Below are 18049 nucleotides of genomic sequence, written 5' to 3' on the forward strand. Positions count from 1 at the left end.
TGATCTAACACATTACAGGATTTAGTGGCTTCTAAATAACACCTTTTATACAACACATTTTACAACCCGACGAGAAAAAAAAAAGGGTGAAATTTATTTTCTCCATTAAAAATTGATGTGAAGCTGCAAAGCATGTTTCATAACAGAAGTCTGAATGCAAGGACTTTTGAAGGAATTCTGATTTCATGTCGACTTATAGACTTCATTTGATCATAACCACAGCAAGAAAAGTTACTTCATTTAACATATCTGAGCTTTCCTCTGATGAGAACATGACACACTTGTGCAACATTTCCACAGAGAGGAAACCAAGAGCTTGCCAAGAAACCCTGTCTGTGTGTGTGTGTGTGTGTGTGCGATCCAAAAACTCAACTAAAGCCCTGTTTACACACACAGACATTAATCGTTAGAGGTCGAAACCAGAACATTCATTTAAACAAGCAATTTTGTTTTAAAACTAGATTATAAAATGCAGAATTACGAGCGTGTCGAATCCGTCAATGATAATTAGCATGCACCAAAATAAATTAAGTTAAATGAAATAGTGTTAACAAAATCAAATAAGAACTGAGTTGTAAATAAACATTCAAATTGCACATAAGGCAGTTTTTATATCAACCTTTACAATTATGTTTCAATTTGTTGTGGAAGACGAAACAACGAAGAACATGTTAAGTAAAAATATAAAGTGCATATTTTCATGAAAATGCTCCTCTCTATTTTTTGTAGCTACACTGTAACAATCGATTTTATGGACAATGAACGGCTTTCCTGAGGTAAATGTAACATTAAGTTACATATTGTTTACAAGCTGTTTTATTGACGTCTTTCCAGTTTTGAAACACTGCAACTAAACAATTACATGATACATTTCAGTAAGTTGTACGGTTTCATACTTTTTCCACTGGTCCACAGATTATACAGTGGCCAGTTTCATAAACAGCAACTAATCTCATCTTTGACGATCATCTCTTGAGATTGGTCTCGCATCTCAAACAAGCTCTACCACCTCCAGTGTGTAAAGACACCCCAGAGGAAAACTCGTGTTGTTCTTTCATTACTCAGGAGATTTGTAATTATTCTTCAATGAAGCATCAACTTTGTCTCAGGTGTTTCTCCTAAAATAACTTTGAAGGGAAAAAAAAGACAGAAATGAAAACAAGGCGACACTGAAATGTCATTGTGAATGTAAAGAACTGAACTAATACTTAAAGTTAATTTCAACATGTACTAAGAAATTCTTCAAATCAAATGTTCTGTTAACATTAGTTAATGCACTGTGAACTAACATAAACAAACAATGAACAGTTGAATTTTTATAAAACAACATTAACAAAGATTAATAAATACCGTAAGAATATATCGCTCATCGTTAGTTCATGTTAGCGAAAAAGGAGTATAGAGTGAAAATGAATAGCATGTTTAGATCATTTGATTTTGGAGGAATTTGATGAGAAATGTTTGAGCTCATCTTGAGACGTTCTCAGGAGGAACATCTAAGCAAGAGCCTCCATTTGATCTCTAGGAGAATAAAACTGAGACGATGAGCCTCGTGTGTGATTTTTCTGTCCTACAGGATGATTTCTGTCAGCTTCTCTCGGACAGAAGCTCATCATGGCAGCTTGTCTTAGTTAGTCTGTGGCTGTTGAGTGAAATCACTAATCTCATCCTTCAACTTCCGACTGTCAGAGGAAAGCTGCCAATGTGAGTGAGTGTTTCTGCGTGTGGTGAATCTACTCACTATCAATTAGTTATAGCTGAGACCTTACAGTCAGGATCCAAGCGTTCGCTATACTGATATAAACGCTTTCAGCGGCATCTGATGCACTTTTCATTAATTCTGCATCAATGGCATTTCAAGACCACAAATGAAAGAGCCAATCGAATACTCACGACTTCCTCGTGCGTACACTTCTCCACGTTAATGCCATTGACCTGCAGAGAAAAGAGCAGATTTCAGCAGAAATCACATTAACATTAGACATCATGTTAAAAAATAAAGCTAAAAACATATTCGGGTCACATAAAAAAAAAAAAACATTTTTGCATTCTGACATTATTTGCATTAAAAATAACAACATTTAATCCCAAATTCACTTTAGTTTAATGCAACCTGACATTTTATTTAGCAAAATATTTTGTGTATATTTTTCAGACAATACACTACTGTTCAAATGTTTGGAGTCTACATGCCTAAAATGCATTGAGTTGCTGCCATGTGATTGGCTGATTAGATATTTGCATTAAGAAGCAGTTGAACAGGTGTACCCTGGGCCTAAAATGAACTCGCCAAGCGCCTAATGCAAGTAAAAATCGGCGTTGGTGAGTGTATGAAATGGTGTCAATCGCCAGTTGGCCGGTAACATTTTTATGAATTTTAACAATGCATGAACGTAAACAAACGTGAGCAGATTGACGAGCTAGCGCTTCATCGTCACGAAAGTTTAAGCCTTGACAAGAAGTCGCGCGTTGTGTGGAAAGTTTAGTGTGTGCAAACATCCGAAGCGCGCGCCCAGAAAGCCGCGTCTAAGTGTGAATACTAAACTGAGCTCTCTTTCACGTCTTCATGCCCTTGAGTGGACAAATTCATACAAAATTACGTAAAAATAGCGAGTATCCTAATAAACATAGTCGGTTATGTCTTAAGTGAACATAAACAGTTGAGAAAGTAAACGCACGTGTGTCAGTATCAGTATATTAGATCGGTGCATTCGCTCTTAAAGGGACAGCAGCCTAATATTCCTGCAGCTGTCTGTGTGCTTAATGTTAATCAAACAACAAAAGACAAAGAACAAATCCCACACTGCTCTTGACTGAATAACTTTTGTAACTTTAATAAGGATTAATTAATAAGGATGTTTAATTTATACAGGGAGGGCTATCTAGTGTTATTTCACATTTGATTACTACATTTCTGTACCTGAAAACTACTGTTAGACCTACCTGAAAAACCTGAAAAGCATTTCATTTGTGCCTTTGTTATCTTGTATTTATTTGTTGTTTTGATTGTAATTTAAATATTTGTTCTTAATTTGTTACTGTTTACATGTCTAATGTTTTAAATGTATATTAGTTAGGCTAGTAATTTTAGTTGTGGTATCGAAACTGGAAAAGATATCATATTATATTATATCTAAAAATTTGGTTTCATACCCGGTAAAAAATATATATTTATGGTCGGTAAGTTTTCTAAAGTCACCGGATATTGGCAGGTGTGGCAAAAAGTTATTTTAGGCCCTGGGTGAGCCTAAAAAAGTGGCCGGTGAGTGTATGTAAAGAGCATCAGAGATTCTTGTAACATTCAAAATGAAATAAAACCATTTGACATAGTTGCACCACAGGAACTAATATTCTATTTATTGCTCTCTCTCTCTCTCTGTGTCTCTGTTGCTGTTCCTCTGATTCATACAGAGAGATAAAGGTTAAACCTCCAGTCAAGCTAGAGAAAATGAATCAGAGGGAAGCATCATTAAAATGCAGAGAGAACGCCGCTCTAACACGCACCCTTGACCCCGAGAGCAGCGTAAAGAACGAGAGCGTGCAAAAGCCCAAAACACTAACCTGCAACACGGCGTCTCCGATAAACAGCATCCCAGTCTGATCGGCTGAGGCCCCGGGCCGTCCAGTCAGAGGTTAATGGAAAGATTGGGATATAATTACTCATTTAATAGTGCTTATGCGATGACATGGCAATCAGGATTTGAGTTTGATGAGCATTTCAATCTAGCATTGGCATTAGCAAAGACGTGAAACGCTTTCGGACGAATTTCACACAAATCTGGGTTTTAGTTCGATGCGTTCTAACCAGAGCCGGACAGTAACTGAGTAGGCTACATTTACTTGAGTACAGTACTTAAGTACAATTTTGAGGGATCTGTACTTTACTTGAGTATCATTTTTGGGGAGTACTCATGACTTTACTCAAGTACATTTGAGAGGCAAATATTGTACTCTTTACTCCACTACATTTCTATCCATAACCGCGAGTACCCGTTACTACTTCTAAAAAAAAAAGAAAAGGAAAAAAGAAACATCTCGGAAACCCTCTCAAATGTGATTGGATTGTGCAGGCACCACTGATTGGGACAGCCTATCAGCAATCACCTTCAGCTTTCCGCCAAAGTCAACTCCATGGTCAGATTTAGATAAGAGACGAAACCATGGACGAAACAATGGATGAAGACGCAGCAGGTCCATCCCGGGAGCGATATTTTTTCCCCAGGATGGTAGGGGAAGACTCATGAATATTCATTAGGGAAGTCATCCCTGATTGGTCTTAACCCCAGTGACGGGTAGGTTTAGGGGCGGGGTTATGGAGGTCATAAGACCCCCAGTGATGGGTAGGTTTAGGGGTGGGGTTAGGGGTAGGTCATCAGACCAATCAGGAATGACTTCCCTAATGAATATTCATGAGTCTTCCCCTACCATCCTGGGAAAAAAAATATCGCATACCGGGAATGTGCCAACCCGTGGCCCCACCTCGCCAGACTATTTCAATTTTCAAAGTTAATGATAGTTTTCGCTTCAAGTGTTTGCTGTGTTTACCAATGTAAGCACTGTGGCAGGATGAAAAATGGTGAATATTCATGAGTAAGAATTTACTTACTTTTAAAAACAAGTACTTTAGTACTTTTACTTAAGTAGACATCTGACTGTAGTACTTTTACTTGTACTTGAGTAAAATTTAGCAAGGGGTATCTGTACTTTTACTCAAGTAATGAAGCTGTGTACTCTGTCCGCCTCTGGTTCTAACAAATAAGATGAAACTGCACAAGCTTTCTGATATCGAGCAGCTCTAAGGGTGGATCTATTTCTACACTAAGCATCTCAGCGGGAAGCTAATAAAAACCAATAAAACTGCAAACGCACATGCATAAAGACTTGTACAGTAATTAGCCGTGATTAAAATTACATTTGAACTGTATGGCACGAAACAAAGCTATATTGTTCTCAAACACCGTAGGATCAGATTCTAATCACACGTTAGCAGCTGCTGTCAGAAACTTGCGATGAAAAAACTGTGATGTGAGCAAGTGCTAATTATACACATATCAAACGGACTACATTTAGGCTGTGCAGTGCATTTATTTTAAATGAAAAACAACAAGAGAAGAGAGTACACTACAAGATTTTACACACTGGGACTAATTTGGCGTACACTGCAAATAATGCAAAAATTAAACAAATCGTATCTTGTATGTTGGTCTTGTTTTCCAGTACATTCTTAAATCAAGATACATTTACTTGAGAAGCAAATGAGCTAAAGATATTAAGGGCTCTATTTTAACAATCTGAAACGCAAGTATCAAACGCGGAACGCAAGTAACTTTGTGGGCGGATCTCGGGACGCAAATCTAAAATGTGTTGGTCTGAAGTAGCTTCATTACTCATAGGTGTGGTTTGGGCGTAACGTGAAATAAACCAATCAGAGCGTCATCTCACATTCCCTTTAAGAGCAGGTGCGCTTGTTCCATGGCGGATTGCTATTATAACGGCGGATTTGCCAGACGCACGCCAGGAGCGGTTCACAGCCGAGGAGACCGACGTTCTCGTCACGGCCGTAAAACACAGAGAAGTGACATTGGGGATGGAGAAACACACCCAGATTAGCTTCGGTTAAACAGGCGTATAATATCTTGGGTAAATGTGTAAGCTAGATTTATGCCTATTTTTTCACATCTTCATGGACACCACAATGATTTCCCTCGTGTGGAATATTTTTCCTTATATTTATGTATGGTTTGCAAAAATGAGAACTGCTGCGTCTGTGTGTAGATGAGAGAAGCAAGAGAAGTGTATGTGCGTTGTGCACACGCTACATTATGGCCAAGCATGCGCCCTTAAAATAGCATCTGAATAACGCGCCACTGGCTTTAGACTAGGTTTCTCATGGTCTGTGGTGGAATTGTTTTCTGAAACTGCAAAATAGCACCAGGGAACGCTTCGCTGAACCGCCCCGAATGAATTTACCGACGTGCGTCTGTGGAGGGAAAAGTCCGCTGTGCGTCCGGTGCAAAATAGGAATGATACATGCGTTGGTGTACAAAGTCAATTGCGCTGGGTGCAAGATAGGGCCCTCAGTCTTGTTTTTTGAAAAATTTATCAAAATGAAGTTTCTGACGGACTCCACACGCTTGAGTCTGTCGACAACAGGACAAATGGAAGAGTGAAAGAACGTTCGCTGTGATCGTCCAGTTTAAACAGTTGGTTTGTGTCTCTCTACAGACTTCAGAAGGATCCCAGCGTCGGAAACAACTGGATGGTTTATTTTAAAGGAGGATTATATGTTTGTTCAGATTATTTGACTGAGGCACAGCGTAATGAGAGTTTGCAAAGAAACTTTTGTTGAAAGATGAAGCAGAAAAGTGTATTGGATCTGCAGCACAAACTATAAGTTTGAGTGTGTGTTGATTCTGTTTCCTATAAAATAACGAAAGCCAATCATAACAGTGGCTGTTTACTGACAAGCCTTTAAGGAGCCTTACTGACAAGTTCCTTAAAAACAGATCATTTTACACAGAGGCTGAAAATAATAACATATTTTTCTGTCCCTACTGGCAGATATTTGTTCTTGTTTTACGCTTAAACTCAAATACATTTTTATAAGAACACAAGATTTAATATCTTTGCAAATTGCTTCTTAATTAAATTTATCTTGATTTAAGAATGCATATTTATACTGGAAGCCAAGACAAAAATACTGAGTAAGAAATTATTATTATTTTTATTTAGAAACAATTATTTTCACTTAGAAACAATTACAAAGAAATGACAAGTAACAACATTGAATTAAACATGAAATTTTGATGTAGAAAAACATAGAAAAATAGTTTTTTCCCCCCTCAAACAGTCATTTTTACAGAGCACAAATATTGCGAGTTATTGCTAGCGCTCCGACTACAGATGCCTTACAGCGGATGGGAGGAACTCTTGTCATCTTACCTACTTGATCTTTGAAAATCTTCGAGATGACCACAGGCACTTTATGTTCTGCTCCCCCCTGAAATGCATGAAGGGCCGTCAAGGTAATTCACCTCTGCATCTCACATCAGTCTATTACCAACACTGTTCAAAAGTACAAATCTATTGCCTCATTAAAGATTACTGTGAGTAAATCTAATGAGAGCTGAGCTCAGGTTCCTCTTTGATCTCTAAGACTAATATTGTGCCATGATTATCTGGCCTGCGGAGATATGAGTGCACCACCTGAGCGTGTTTAGTTAAGCTCTTTAAAGTCAATGAACAATATTAAAGAAGCAAAAGACCTACTTTGATACTCAGACCGAGACCTCCAGTCACCTGTCTTCGAAGTACAACAGTTCTGTGCTTTAAAAAAGGGGAATTTAGTTGGTAAAATATTCATGGCATCAACTAGATAACAAATAATTAAAGAAGTGGTCATATGGCAAAACTTGACTTGAAGTTTATACAGGTTAAATAAATAAGACCGTTGATGTGTTTAATGTTTAAATTGCATTAAGATTTTAAGATTTCAAAAACCACAACTTTCAAATACAGGTAATATCAGGAAATAAATAATATGATGAATAAGGGTGTTTAATGGTTTTTTTTTTTTTTTTATTACATTGAAAAAGACAAAAAGTCTCAAATTTCATAAATAGATAAAATCTCAACTTTCACATACAGGTAATATATCAGGCAATAAATATAAATGTTACTGTTGATTTGTTTACTGTTTTTTCAAAAAGTCTCAACTTTCATAAAAAAAAATTAAAAAATAAATGAAATTTACTGTTGATGTGTTTTATTGCCTGACATTAAAAACAAAATCTCAACTTTTAAATACAGGTAATATCAGGCAATAGATAAATACATTTAACTATTGATGTTTAATGTTTGACTATTGATGTTTAAATTTTTTCAAATGTTTTCAAATGTCAAACTTTTATCGAGACTGTAGTGAACTTCACTAATCTCTGTGGGGATAGGACAGTCAATTCAGACGGAAACCACTTCATAACACTCATCTAATTCTAATAACATGCAAAGGATTGCAAACAAGATTTATGATGGCCAAAACTTAAACAACCTCATAAAGATCATTATTTATTCCATTAGAAAGCTGAGACTTTCCTTTTTACTTTAGTGCCTAAAACTCAAAATGTGTTTCTGGGTCAAAGTGACTCTAAATGACGAAGCAGGTTAGTTATAAATCCAAATATATAACTAGGATTATAAAATATGCTCTAAAACTCTCTTGATTATGACTATATTGGATTCTCCAGCATGCATTGTGCACATTTAATGACTTCCATTGTGTATTGACAGCATAATTTCTGAAATAGCGGCCGTAGCCTTATGCCACTGATGTCATTTATGAATGATGATGATGCATCTCATGCTTGCAAAGCAAACAAAGAAGTGGCGTGTGCTTCTTGACAGCGATGTCAAATGTAATGAAAACTTGTCTAATGCAACAGAACACTCTTCAGCTGCTGACTGTGACGCCCAATGAAGAGAAACGTGCCACTTTAAACAATGATGAAATGACCCGAGTGTGTTTGAATCAGGATCGAGTCGAAGGCAAAGACTCAGTACTTACATTTAAGTGCGAGTCGCCGCCGTTTACACACACCACATCCTGCTTCTGTACGATTATCAGCTCTTTCGTTAACTTTAAGCGAACGTCGTAGGTGTTACTTGTGTGTTTGTCGTACAAAAGGGCAAGTCCGGTTTTTGTCTGTTGAAAAAAATAAGCAAAAAAAAAAAAAAAAATGCACGTTAGTCACTCCCATCATTTAAGTGCATAATTTATGGGATTCAGCACTAAAATTGACAACCGGATTTAGCTGCCGTGTGTACGTCTATGGCAAGCCGTTTTAACTTTTATTAATTTCCAGGATATGAATTCTTGATATCAACAATTCAGTGTTCACTAGTTCAAATTATAGTTATTGATATCAGGAATTAGATTTATACTAGTAACAATGACAATTTTTGATATCAGAAATTACATTTCCACTAGTAACAATGCTAATTCTTGATATCAACAATTACATTTTTACTAATTAAAATGCTCATTCTAGATATCAAGAACTGAATTTCAACTAGTAAAAGCTATATTTCTTGATATCTAATTGTATTTTCACTAGTGAAATGTCACCATAGGCTGCCATTCAAATTCAATTGTTGATATCAAGAATTGATTTCTTACTAGTTGAAATTCCGAATACACATATCAGCTTTGTATTTCTTACTAGAAGAAATATTATTTTTGATATCAATAATTACATTGTTACTAGTAAAAATGTGAATTCCTGATATCAAGAATTATTTGGTTACTAGTAAAAATGTCTATTCTAGATATCAACAATTGAATTGCTACTAGTAAAAATGTAAATTTTTGATATCTGAAAATGTATTTCTGATATCAATATAATTCACATTCATGATATCAGAAATGAACATTGTCACTAGTGAAAATGGAACTATTGATATCAAAAATGAACATTGTTACTAGTAGCAATTCAATTGTTAATATCAAGAATAGACATTTCAACTAGTGACAATTGAATTCTTGATATCAAAAATAAAGGTTTTTACTAGTAAGAATTGTATTTCTGATATGTGAAATTGGAATTTCAACTAGTAAGAAATTAATTCTTGATATCAAAAATTGATTTTGAATGGCAGCCTATGTGACATTTCACTAGTGAAAATACAATTACATTATAGCTTTTACTAGTTGAAATTCTTGATATCTAGAATGAGCATTTTAACTAGTAAAAATGTAATTGTTGATATCAAGAATTAGCATTGTTACTAGTGGAAATGTAATTTCTGATATCAAAAATTGCCATTGTTACTAGTATAAATCTAATTCCTGATATCAATAACTATAATTTGAACTAGTGAACATTGAATTGTTGATATAAAGAATTCATATCCTGGAAATTAATAAAAGTTAAAACGGCTTGCCATAGTACGTCGCCATTAAAAAAACATTAAAAATACTGTATTTGAATTATGCACAATGATCCAAGTCCAAGCATGTGCAATAAACTTTTTTTCGTCCCCTTTTCAGGTGAACTGTTGCCGTACAGCACTGAGACTGAGATTAATGTAAAAAAAAAATGTTGGGCTTTTATTTTTCTCGCAGTATTTGATTCCACTTTGAGAAGTTGGCACTGTCTTCCACTGAAAGATAATGCAACAGAAAAGTCGCCTGTGGATCTTTCAATTACTTTTGAGTTTTCTCTCAGAGAACCGGCACAGGGACTAAATGAGTGTAGAGAGCAGCTTAATTCATTTAACCCACAAAACAGTCCCTGGAGGATCTTTCCTGTGGCGGAAAAATACTTTTCGCAATGGAATCAATTACAATCTTTATTCATCACGGTTTCTGTGACTTTCACATCGCCAGAGAAATCTGCCATGAGGATCACTTTCTTCCTCAAGGCCACAATAGTGGTAGTCAATGAATCGCCTCCTGATGGTTTCTGAGAAAAACCGAAGTGGAGTGCTAGAAAAATCACTGAGATGAAGGTACGTGTCTTCACTCGTTCTGACACCAGTCTGTCTCTCTCTCTCACCAGTTTTTCTCCCATCAGCCCTGAAGGCAAACACATACATTACAGAGCAGATAACAGCAGATTCATGAGAGTAAAAGAAAACGTGTTGCTCCCTGTAAAAAAATGATAAAGTCATATGTTTTACCATTACTTAAGCTCATCAAAATAAAGTAGTCAAAACATAATTTTATCTAGCAATAACTATAACGATAAAGATATAGTTCTAGAAGTTCACACCACAACTGTAAAGATAACAGCCCAGAGAAACAATATTGTTAGAATCCCTTTCAGAATGATTTTTTCCAGCTGTTAAACAATAAAAACATTGACAGCCAATCAGAATCCACCCTGCTTTGGGTGGTTGATTATGATTTCACTTTTCTAACTTTAGTTAGTGTGTGATGTTGATGTTTGACCATAAACAACATCTGCAAAGTTACAACGCTCAAAGTTCAGAGCAAAGGGAGATATTTGCTTTTAAAGAAATCATTTTTTAAGGACTACAACAAACGGCTGGTAGAGACTACATGACATTCCTCCCGGGTTAGTGACATCACCAACCCTAGAATTTACATAAACCCCGCCCCCTGAACACGATTTATAGATGATCAAGACAGAATATGCTAATCAATGACTAGAACATCACTACACATAAGCTACATAAATTCATCAACTAACCATTCAGAAATGTCCTGTTGCTTCTACATGTTGTCACTTCTTCTCGAGTCTCTCCATCATTGTCTGACTCCGGTTTGAACAGAAAAGGCTAAAAGTTTTTTGAAATTTTCAGTGCATGTGTGTGTGAGGTAATCGAAGATGCTAACACACACACGCTGTTGAAACGTGTTCTAAGAATTTGAATTGTGACCAAGTATTTGAAGGTTGAGCAGCGAGCTCATTGGCTACTGATACAGCAGGAACCAATCAGCTGTGCCCTATAGAGATTGATGTTATTGCAAGCAGATTGAGTTAAAGGGTTAGTTCACCCAAAAATGAAAATTCTGTCAGTAATTACTCTCCCCCATGTTGTTCCAACCCCGTAAGACTTTCGTTCATCTTCGGAACACAAATTAAGATATTTTTGATTAAATCTGAGAGCTGGCTCACTCCTTCATAGGCTGATAGGTAATTGATATCTGCCATCCCAGAAAATGTTAGTAAAGACATCGTTAAAATAGTCCAAAATAGTGACAGCACAGTGCATCTGGGTTGTACGTCAGAACGTAGGCTGGTCATGTGTGTGATGCTGGCCAATAGTGAGCCTCCGTTCTGACGTACAACCCAGAAGCGCTGCGCTGTTACACTACGTGAACTCACTCAGAGAAACACAGAAGAAAATTAATAATTCAATAAAGTTGTTATTTTTGCACACAAAAAGTATTCTCGTCGCTTGATAAACTTAAGGTTGAGCCACTGTAGACACTTAGACTATTTTAACAATGTCTTTACTAACTTTCTGGGATGGCAGATCTCAATTACACAGAAGCCTATGGAGGAGTGAGACAGCTCTCAGATTTAATCAAAAATATCTTAATTTGTGTTCTGAAGATGAACGAAAGTCTAACAGGGTTGGAACAACATGAGGGCGAGTAATTACTGACAGAATTTTAATTTTTGGGTGAACTAACCCTTTAAGGACTCATCAATCTGTGCCATCTAGAGTTTCATGACAGAACATCATAGTTATCGTTATTGGTGTGAACGGGCCTTATCAACAGCAGTTTTGCAAAAATTGCAGGATTATAATACATTGTCTACCACTTTGGTAAAAATACAGAACATTATTCTTGCTTACAGCTAAAAGAAGTTAAAACATTACTGATGTTTTCAGTATGTGAACCATCACAGGCTTGGGAGTGACTTGTATTTTGTACACTCAAAATACACATTTTTGATATTTCAGGAAATGAAGAGGATATTAGAGGAAATGAAGCCCATTGAAATCCTCTATACTCTGCATGTGTTTGTTGGTCCTGTGACGACGACTCTGGTTCTGACAGACCCACCGACCGTCTCTCTGTACTGGCCTAGTTCTCTCTCTGGCACCTAGACCGATTCTCCCTTCCCTGGAGACACCGGGATGTAGGTCAAGTGAGTCTCCCGTTAGCTCTACAGGGAGAGGATAATTAATCAAAGTTTGGAGTAAGAGACTGAGTCCTCCCTGCCACTGCACGCGCTCAAGCTTCAGTAAAGGTGAGTTCTTTGCTATTTATACACAGGTACATGGGAATGCCTTAATGTCTCTGGAGAAATCAAGGCCACAACTGTGGTAGTCACGGCTTGATGGTTCGGTAGGAGACTGAAATCCAGATTTGGCCGAAGGATCTGGCTGAGAGTCACCTCTGCATGATGGCCCTCGAGGGCCACTGGGAAAAATACAGTTTCTCCAACCAAAATTCATCAAAAAAGCCCCAACAGTAACACCTTACACGGGCAAACAGCACTCACACTTCCTTCAGCAAATGCAAACATGACCAATATAGATAGTAAGATAGTAAAAAAACACTAAAATTTTTACTAAATTAGAAATAATTTTATACATTAACATGAAAAAATCTTTATAAAAGATAATGTAAAATAAACATTGGCATTGGAAGATGGCAGCTTCTTGATTATGTAATCCAATTAAAGAATTTTTCACAAATAAAGAAATTGTTAAAAAATACATACAGAGTCCGTTTTTATGCAGACTATTCAAAGGATCTCACAGCTGTATTCGCCAAAGTTTGCAAGGTTTATGAAATTACACACACACACACACACACATACATACATATATACATATATATACACACGCTTAGGCGCTGACATTCTCATCTCAAAATAAAAGTCCTATGCACTGTTAGAATAAAAGTCCGATTTTCGACATATATTGGCCGAAGAGAAAAACTTAAAGTGCCGATGCGATAATAAAAACATGCCGAATATCGGCCGTGGCGATGTATCAGTCAACCACTACTTTTCACAATTCATTTTGTTTCAAGAAAAAGTGCCAAAACAAATGAGACTATGGCTATGACTCCCTAGCACGATATAATATGAATAAATTTGACATCAATATGAAGACTACACTGAAGATGCATTTTAATATTTAGCCTGTGTTGTTCATGTTTTCTACACCGAAGGCCATCTGGAATCAGGAATAACCCAGGAGAAATGCATAGTTGTTTGAAATCAGTGATCAAGTACAGACTTGCTTTTGTAACTTCTAGAATAATTCCCACAGAAAGCTACTGGGACTGGCTGTATAACAGTATATAGCATGCAATGGTATTAATGAGATTCTGTGGTACAGTATGCTGTGTGTGTGTGTGTGTGTGTGTGTGTGTGTGTGTGTGTGTGTGTGTATATATATATATATATATATATATATATATATATATGTGTGTATGTATATGTATATGCATATATGAGTGTGAGCGTCAAAGAAACATGGAGAAAATACAGAGTTGGACGCTTCCCAAACAAGACAAGGAGGAACTTTAAAGGGTGTGATTTCTGTCAAACTTTTAAAAGCAAAGTTTTCAAAACTCAGAAAAACTCAACAAACTGTGTCCAACCGTCTGAAGATGTTTTTCACATCCAATGCACCATTTAAGAAGAAAGCAATAAAAAAAGATGCCATGTGTTGCTGTGATAAAAAAGCTTTTATAAAATTGCATAAAAACTTAATAAAAGAGACATAATCACACATTCTAGCAACCCTATTTTGAATGTATCTCAACAAATCAGTTTTACAAAAGTTAAATGTCAGACGTGTTATTGGCAGGGTGTGAATTATGGAGGCGTTTAAAACCACACAAATTAAGTCAAAAGGTTGGGGGTCTCAAGAAAGTTATTCTTTGTTTCATATTATTGTTTCACTGGGTTTCAAAAGTTTTGGTAATGATAAATGTTCACCAGTTACGGCATGATTTTTGACGCCAAAAAGATGCTAAAACCAGGCTTACCTTAAGTCTTAAGGACGCATTAAATTGATCAAAAGTGACTAAAGACTTTGACACTGTTACAAACTATTTCAGTTTTAACCTTCAGTTCATTGAAGAAATCTAAAAGCAAACAATTTTCAATCTGTAATTTTTTTTTTTTTTTTTTTGGTAATAATATTTCACATTTTTACTGTATATTTGATCAAATAAATGCAGCATTGGTGAGCAGAAGAGACTTCTTTAAAAAACATTAATAAATCTTACAGACCCTATATTTTTTGAATGGAGGTTTTAGTGTACAGGACAAATCATGAAAATAGCACACACAAAAAACTAGCTAAGTGGTACCAAAATACAATTAATATTACCTTTACATTTAGCAGACATTTGAACTTTTTTAAATTACTTTACTTTCTTTTTATTTTATGAACTTGTTGGATGCAAAACAAAAGCCATGCATACCATCAGCACAGTCCAGAATTACTCATAGCATGATATAAGATTTTAGTCATGCCGCCCACCCCATCTACTCCTGTCTGAAAATGACCTTATCAAGTGACAAAACTACATTTGTTGGATCTGTGATTTTGAATGCCTTTAAGGTCAATTATCTGCTTCAAACGATGATTACTTTTAAGTGTTTGCCGTTGTAATTGTGAAATATTGCCTCTAATTTAAATTCACTACAAAGGCGGACGAGAGCGCCACTGGACAGCTTCAATCAAGATAATAATTAGAAGAAGAATGAAGGTCAACTGCTGTCTGGAGATCAGATCACAGCCGATGTTACACCGCTCCAGGGCTGGAACACAGACACACGGATATTGTATTTTCCCCAGACAACAGGACGGGCGTAGTCGATATAGACGCTTTTGGGCAGAAGATTTTGAAGCCTGTACCTCTTGCAATCGTAAAAGCATTTGAAAGGGAAATATCTGAGTTAAATGAGCTGCACAACCCTTACAGTGCATGCACTGCAAAAAAATATTTTCTCACTCAGTATTTTTGTCATTTTTCAGCACAAATATCTAAACTTCTTAAATCAAGATACATTTACTTGAGAAGTAAAATTACTTAAAAAAAAAAAAAATTACCTCTTAACCATTTTTTGAGCATAGACCTGAAAATGAAATTTCCAACTTAAACTGTCATAATTATTGAATGCTTCGGAGCACAGACTTGAGTTTAGTCTCTTTTTAAAGACAACACTTGGCAGATTATTGCTGAAGTAAAAAAAAGTTATAGAAGTTTAAATTAATTATTATGAAAAAATGCACAAAAATACTCTTTATAATTTCTTTATATGATATATATATTTTCCGAAACATGTTCTACTCTAAAAATCAAAGCCATAAATCAAAAGTTGTGTTCCAAATTTGAGGTTGATATCTCAAAAAATGTGCTTTTAATAATTCATTACATTTATATAGTGCATTTCTCAGCACTCAAAGCGCTTTAGAAGGGAGAATCTCCTCAACCGAATATAAATGTGCAGCACCACCTGGATGATGCGACGGCAGCCATACTGCGCCAGAACGCCCACCACACACCAGCTTACTGGTGGAGAGGAGACAGTAATGAAGCCAGTCAGTATATGGGGATGATTAGGAGACCATGATGGACAGAGGTGTAAGACTGGAGAAACTGGAAGAACTGGAAGAGACGGCTACTCTCTGAGAAAACAAAGGAAATGAACATTTCTCTTGCTATATTACCATTCCCATTCGAGACACGATCACACTTGAGTTGATCACCTCCCAATTTACACATCTTTCCCTTCACCCATCCCTACCTGAATTCACCCAAACATCTATATGGTTTAATATGAACAATTATCATACAGTATTATACATGTTTGGTATCATTTGAAATGTCTCAGTGCGACTGGTACAAAGGTCTCATTCTCCACAGAAGTAAACCAAAAAGGTAATAAGGAGTGGAGAGTTTAGAGATATCTTGTTAACAGCTCCATGTAAATCAACCTCTGTCCCCAGTAGGTCTTGGACGGTGATTAATGCAAATTCACACTGTGAACTTCTGATGTCAGGTTCGCATCTTTTCTCTTTATTCCAGAGCATTTGATGTTTTGTATTTATTATCTTTGAACTGATTATGAAATTGGCATGATACATTTACCTGACATAATAAATTGTTACATTTAATTTTATTCCGACTGACTCTGAAATTGTTTTCCCAAGTAGATTAAACGGATTTGTATGTTCCCGCAAGTCTGCGTCAGATTAGTGACGACTAATATTTGGCACTAATTCAAGTGTACTTGGTTTTGCAAAGACAAGAAGTGAATTTCCGTTTAGGACAGCAAATGCTGCTTGGCCAACCTAAATCTGGGGTGTGTCTTATCTCTGTTTTAATGTAATGTTACTTTAGATAAGTGTACGTGGGAAACCACGGCATGGCCAATCCAAAGCTATTATAAGAGAAGTAAAGTTGGTTGACTTGTATTTGTAGAAGTGGCCATACCTCTACTGAAGTAAACATTACTTTAAATTCAAGTGTATGCAAAATAATGGGGGCTATATAAAAGTATCTTTGATTGTGTAAGCGTGAATGCACCATCTCAGGAATACAGCAATTACCTCTGTTTAGTGACCAAAACTGATGAGCTTGTGTACGTGAGACCCGCGTTAAACAGAAGACGTGAGGACCTCTGAGCGACATAGTTTCCTAACCTGAACGGGTGAAATATAAGTAAAGAGTTAAAAAGAATAATCAAACATTCACTCACTTTTAATGATGCTCAGATATCATTAAAACCTTTTTCATTTATGGAGTCAGATATAACGAGGTAATACATACCAAAAGTTTCCACTAGATGAAATTTGTCTCCCATTAATTTCCAATGTGCTCAGTTTTGACCGCGAACAATACAAATGTGACAATTTTTTTCAGGACAATTTAACATTTACGAATCATGTCCATAATTGTGTGTGTGTGTGTGTGTGTGTGTGTTTTCACATAGCAAGTGCCAAAACCTTTATCAAGTCAAAAATGACCGAAGAGCACCAGAGGGTTAAATATTTCTCGCCAAAGGCATACGCAGAATAAAGGGGCGGGGCCTGGTTGAGTGAGTTAGTAGTGTGTTGAAACTGGCGGTTATGGTAAGGGACAGACATTTCCCAAACACACTCGAAGCGCTCGACCAATTGGTCCAGCTGGACCTTCAATTTAAGCACTTCAACACAATGAATTTCTTCAGTAATGTGCAGCAATTTTTGTCTTTTGCATTTACAATTGTAATTGTCATGTATTCACAGAATCAGTGAATTAAAAAAAAAAGAAATCCTGCATTGCATTCCATTACTATCCCATGTACATTATAATCTCATATTTTATTCAATACTGTAAAGTATTGATCAAAATTTAAGATGAGCAACATTCTAAAATCATGTTGTAGAACATTCCAGGTCGGTCACTGGTTACATTAGAAAGCAGCCGCTATCTAGGCTTTGGATCAGTGCTAATAACAGGACAAATCAACTGTCTGGCTCATCTAGCATTGGCAGGTTGTCTTCCAAGAGACTGAAAATATGTATCTGCAGGTGACAGGGTTGAGGTGACAGGATTAAA

The 18049-nt window shown here is 36.3% G+C and overlaps 1 protein-coding gene across 1 annotated transcript in view; it reads right to left on the reverse strand.

Moving 5' to 3' along the window:
• The window catches only part of sntg2 (syntrophin, gamma 2), a 76937-nt gene that overhangs the window by 44405 nt on the left and 14483 nt on the right, over nucleotides 1-18049 (reverse strand). Inside the window, exons 2-6 of the mRNA XM_084096918.1 lie at nucleotides 8564-8701; nucleotides 7270-7326; nucleotides 6943-7000; nucleotides 3562-3605; nucleotides 1894-1935 (exon numbers count right to left, since the gene is read on the reverse strand). Of these exons, the coding sequence (XP_083953044.1) occupies nucleotides 1894-1935; nucleotides 3562-3605; nucleotides 6943-7000; nucleotides 7270-7326; nucleotides 8564-8701 (339 nt within the window). The remainder of the gene's footprint in view (nucleotides 1-1893; nucleotides 1936-3561; nucleotides 3606-6942; nucleotides 7001-7269; nucleotides 7327-8563; nucleotides 8702-18049) is intronic.

Source organism: Abramis brama (assembly GCF_963993115.1).
Source record: "Abramis brama genome assembly, chromosome: 21".
NCBI classification, from domain to species: domain Eukaryota; kingdom Metazoa; phylum Chordata; class Actinopteri; order Cypriniformes; family Leuciscidae; genus Abramis; species Abramis brama.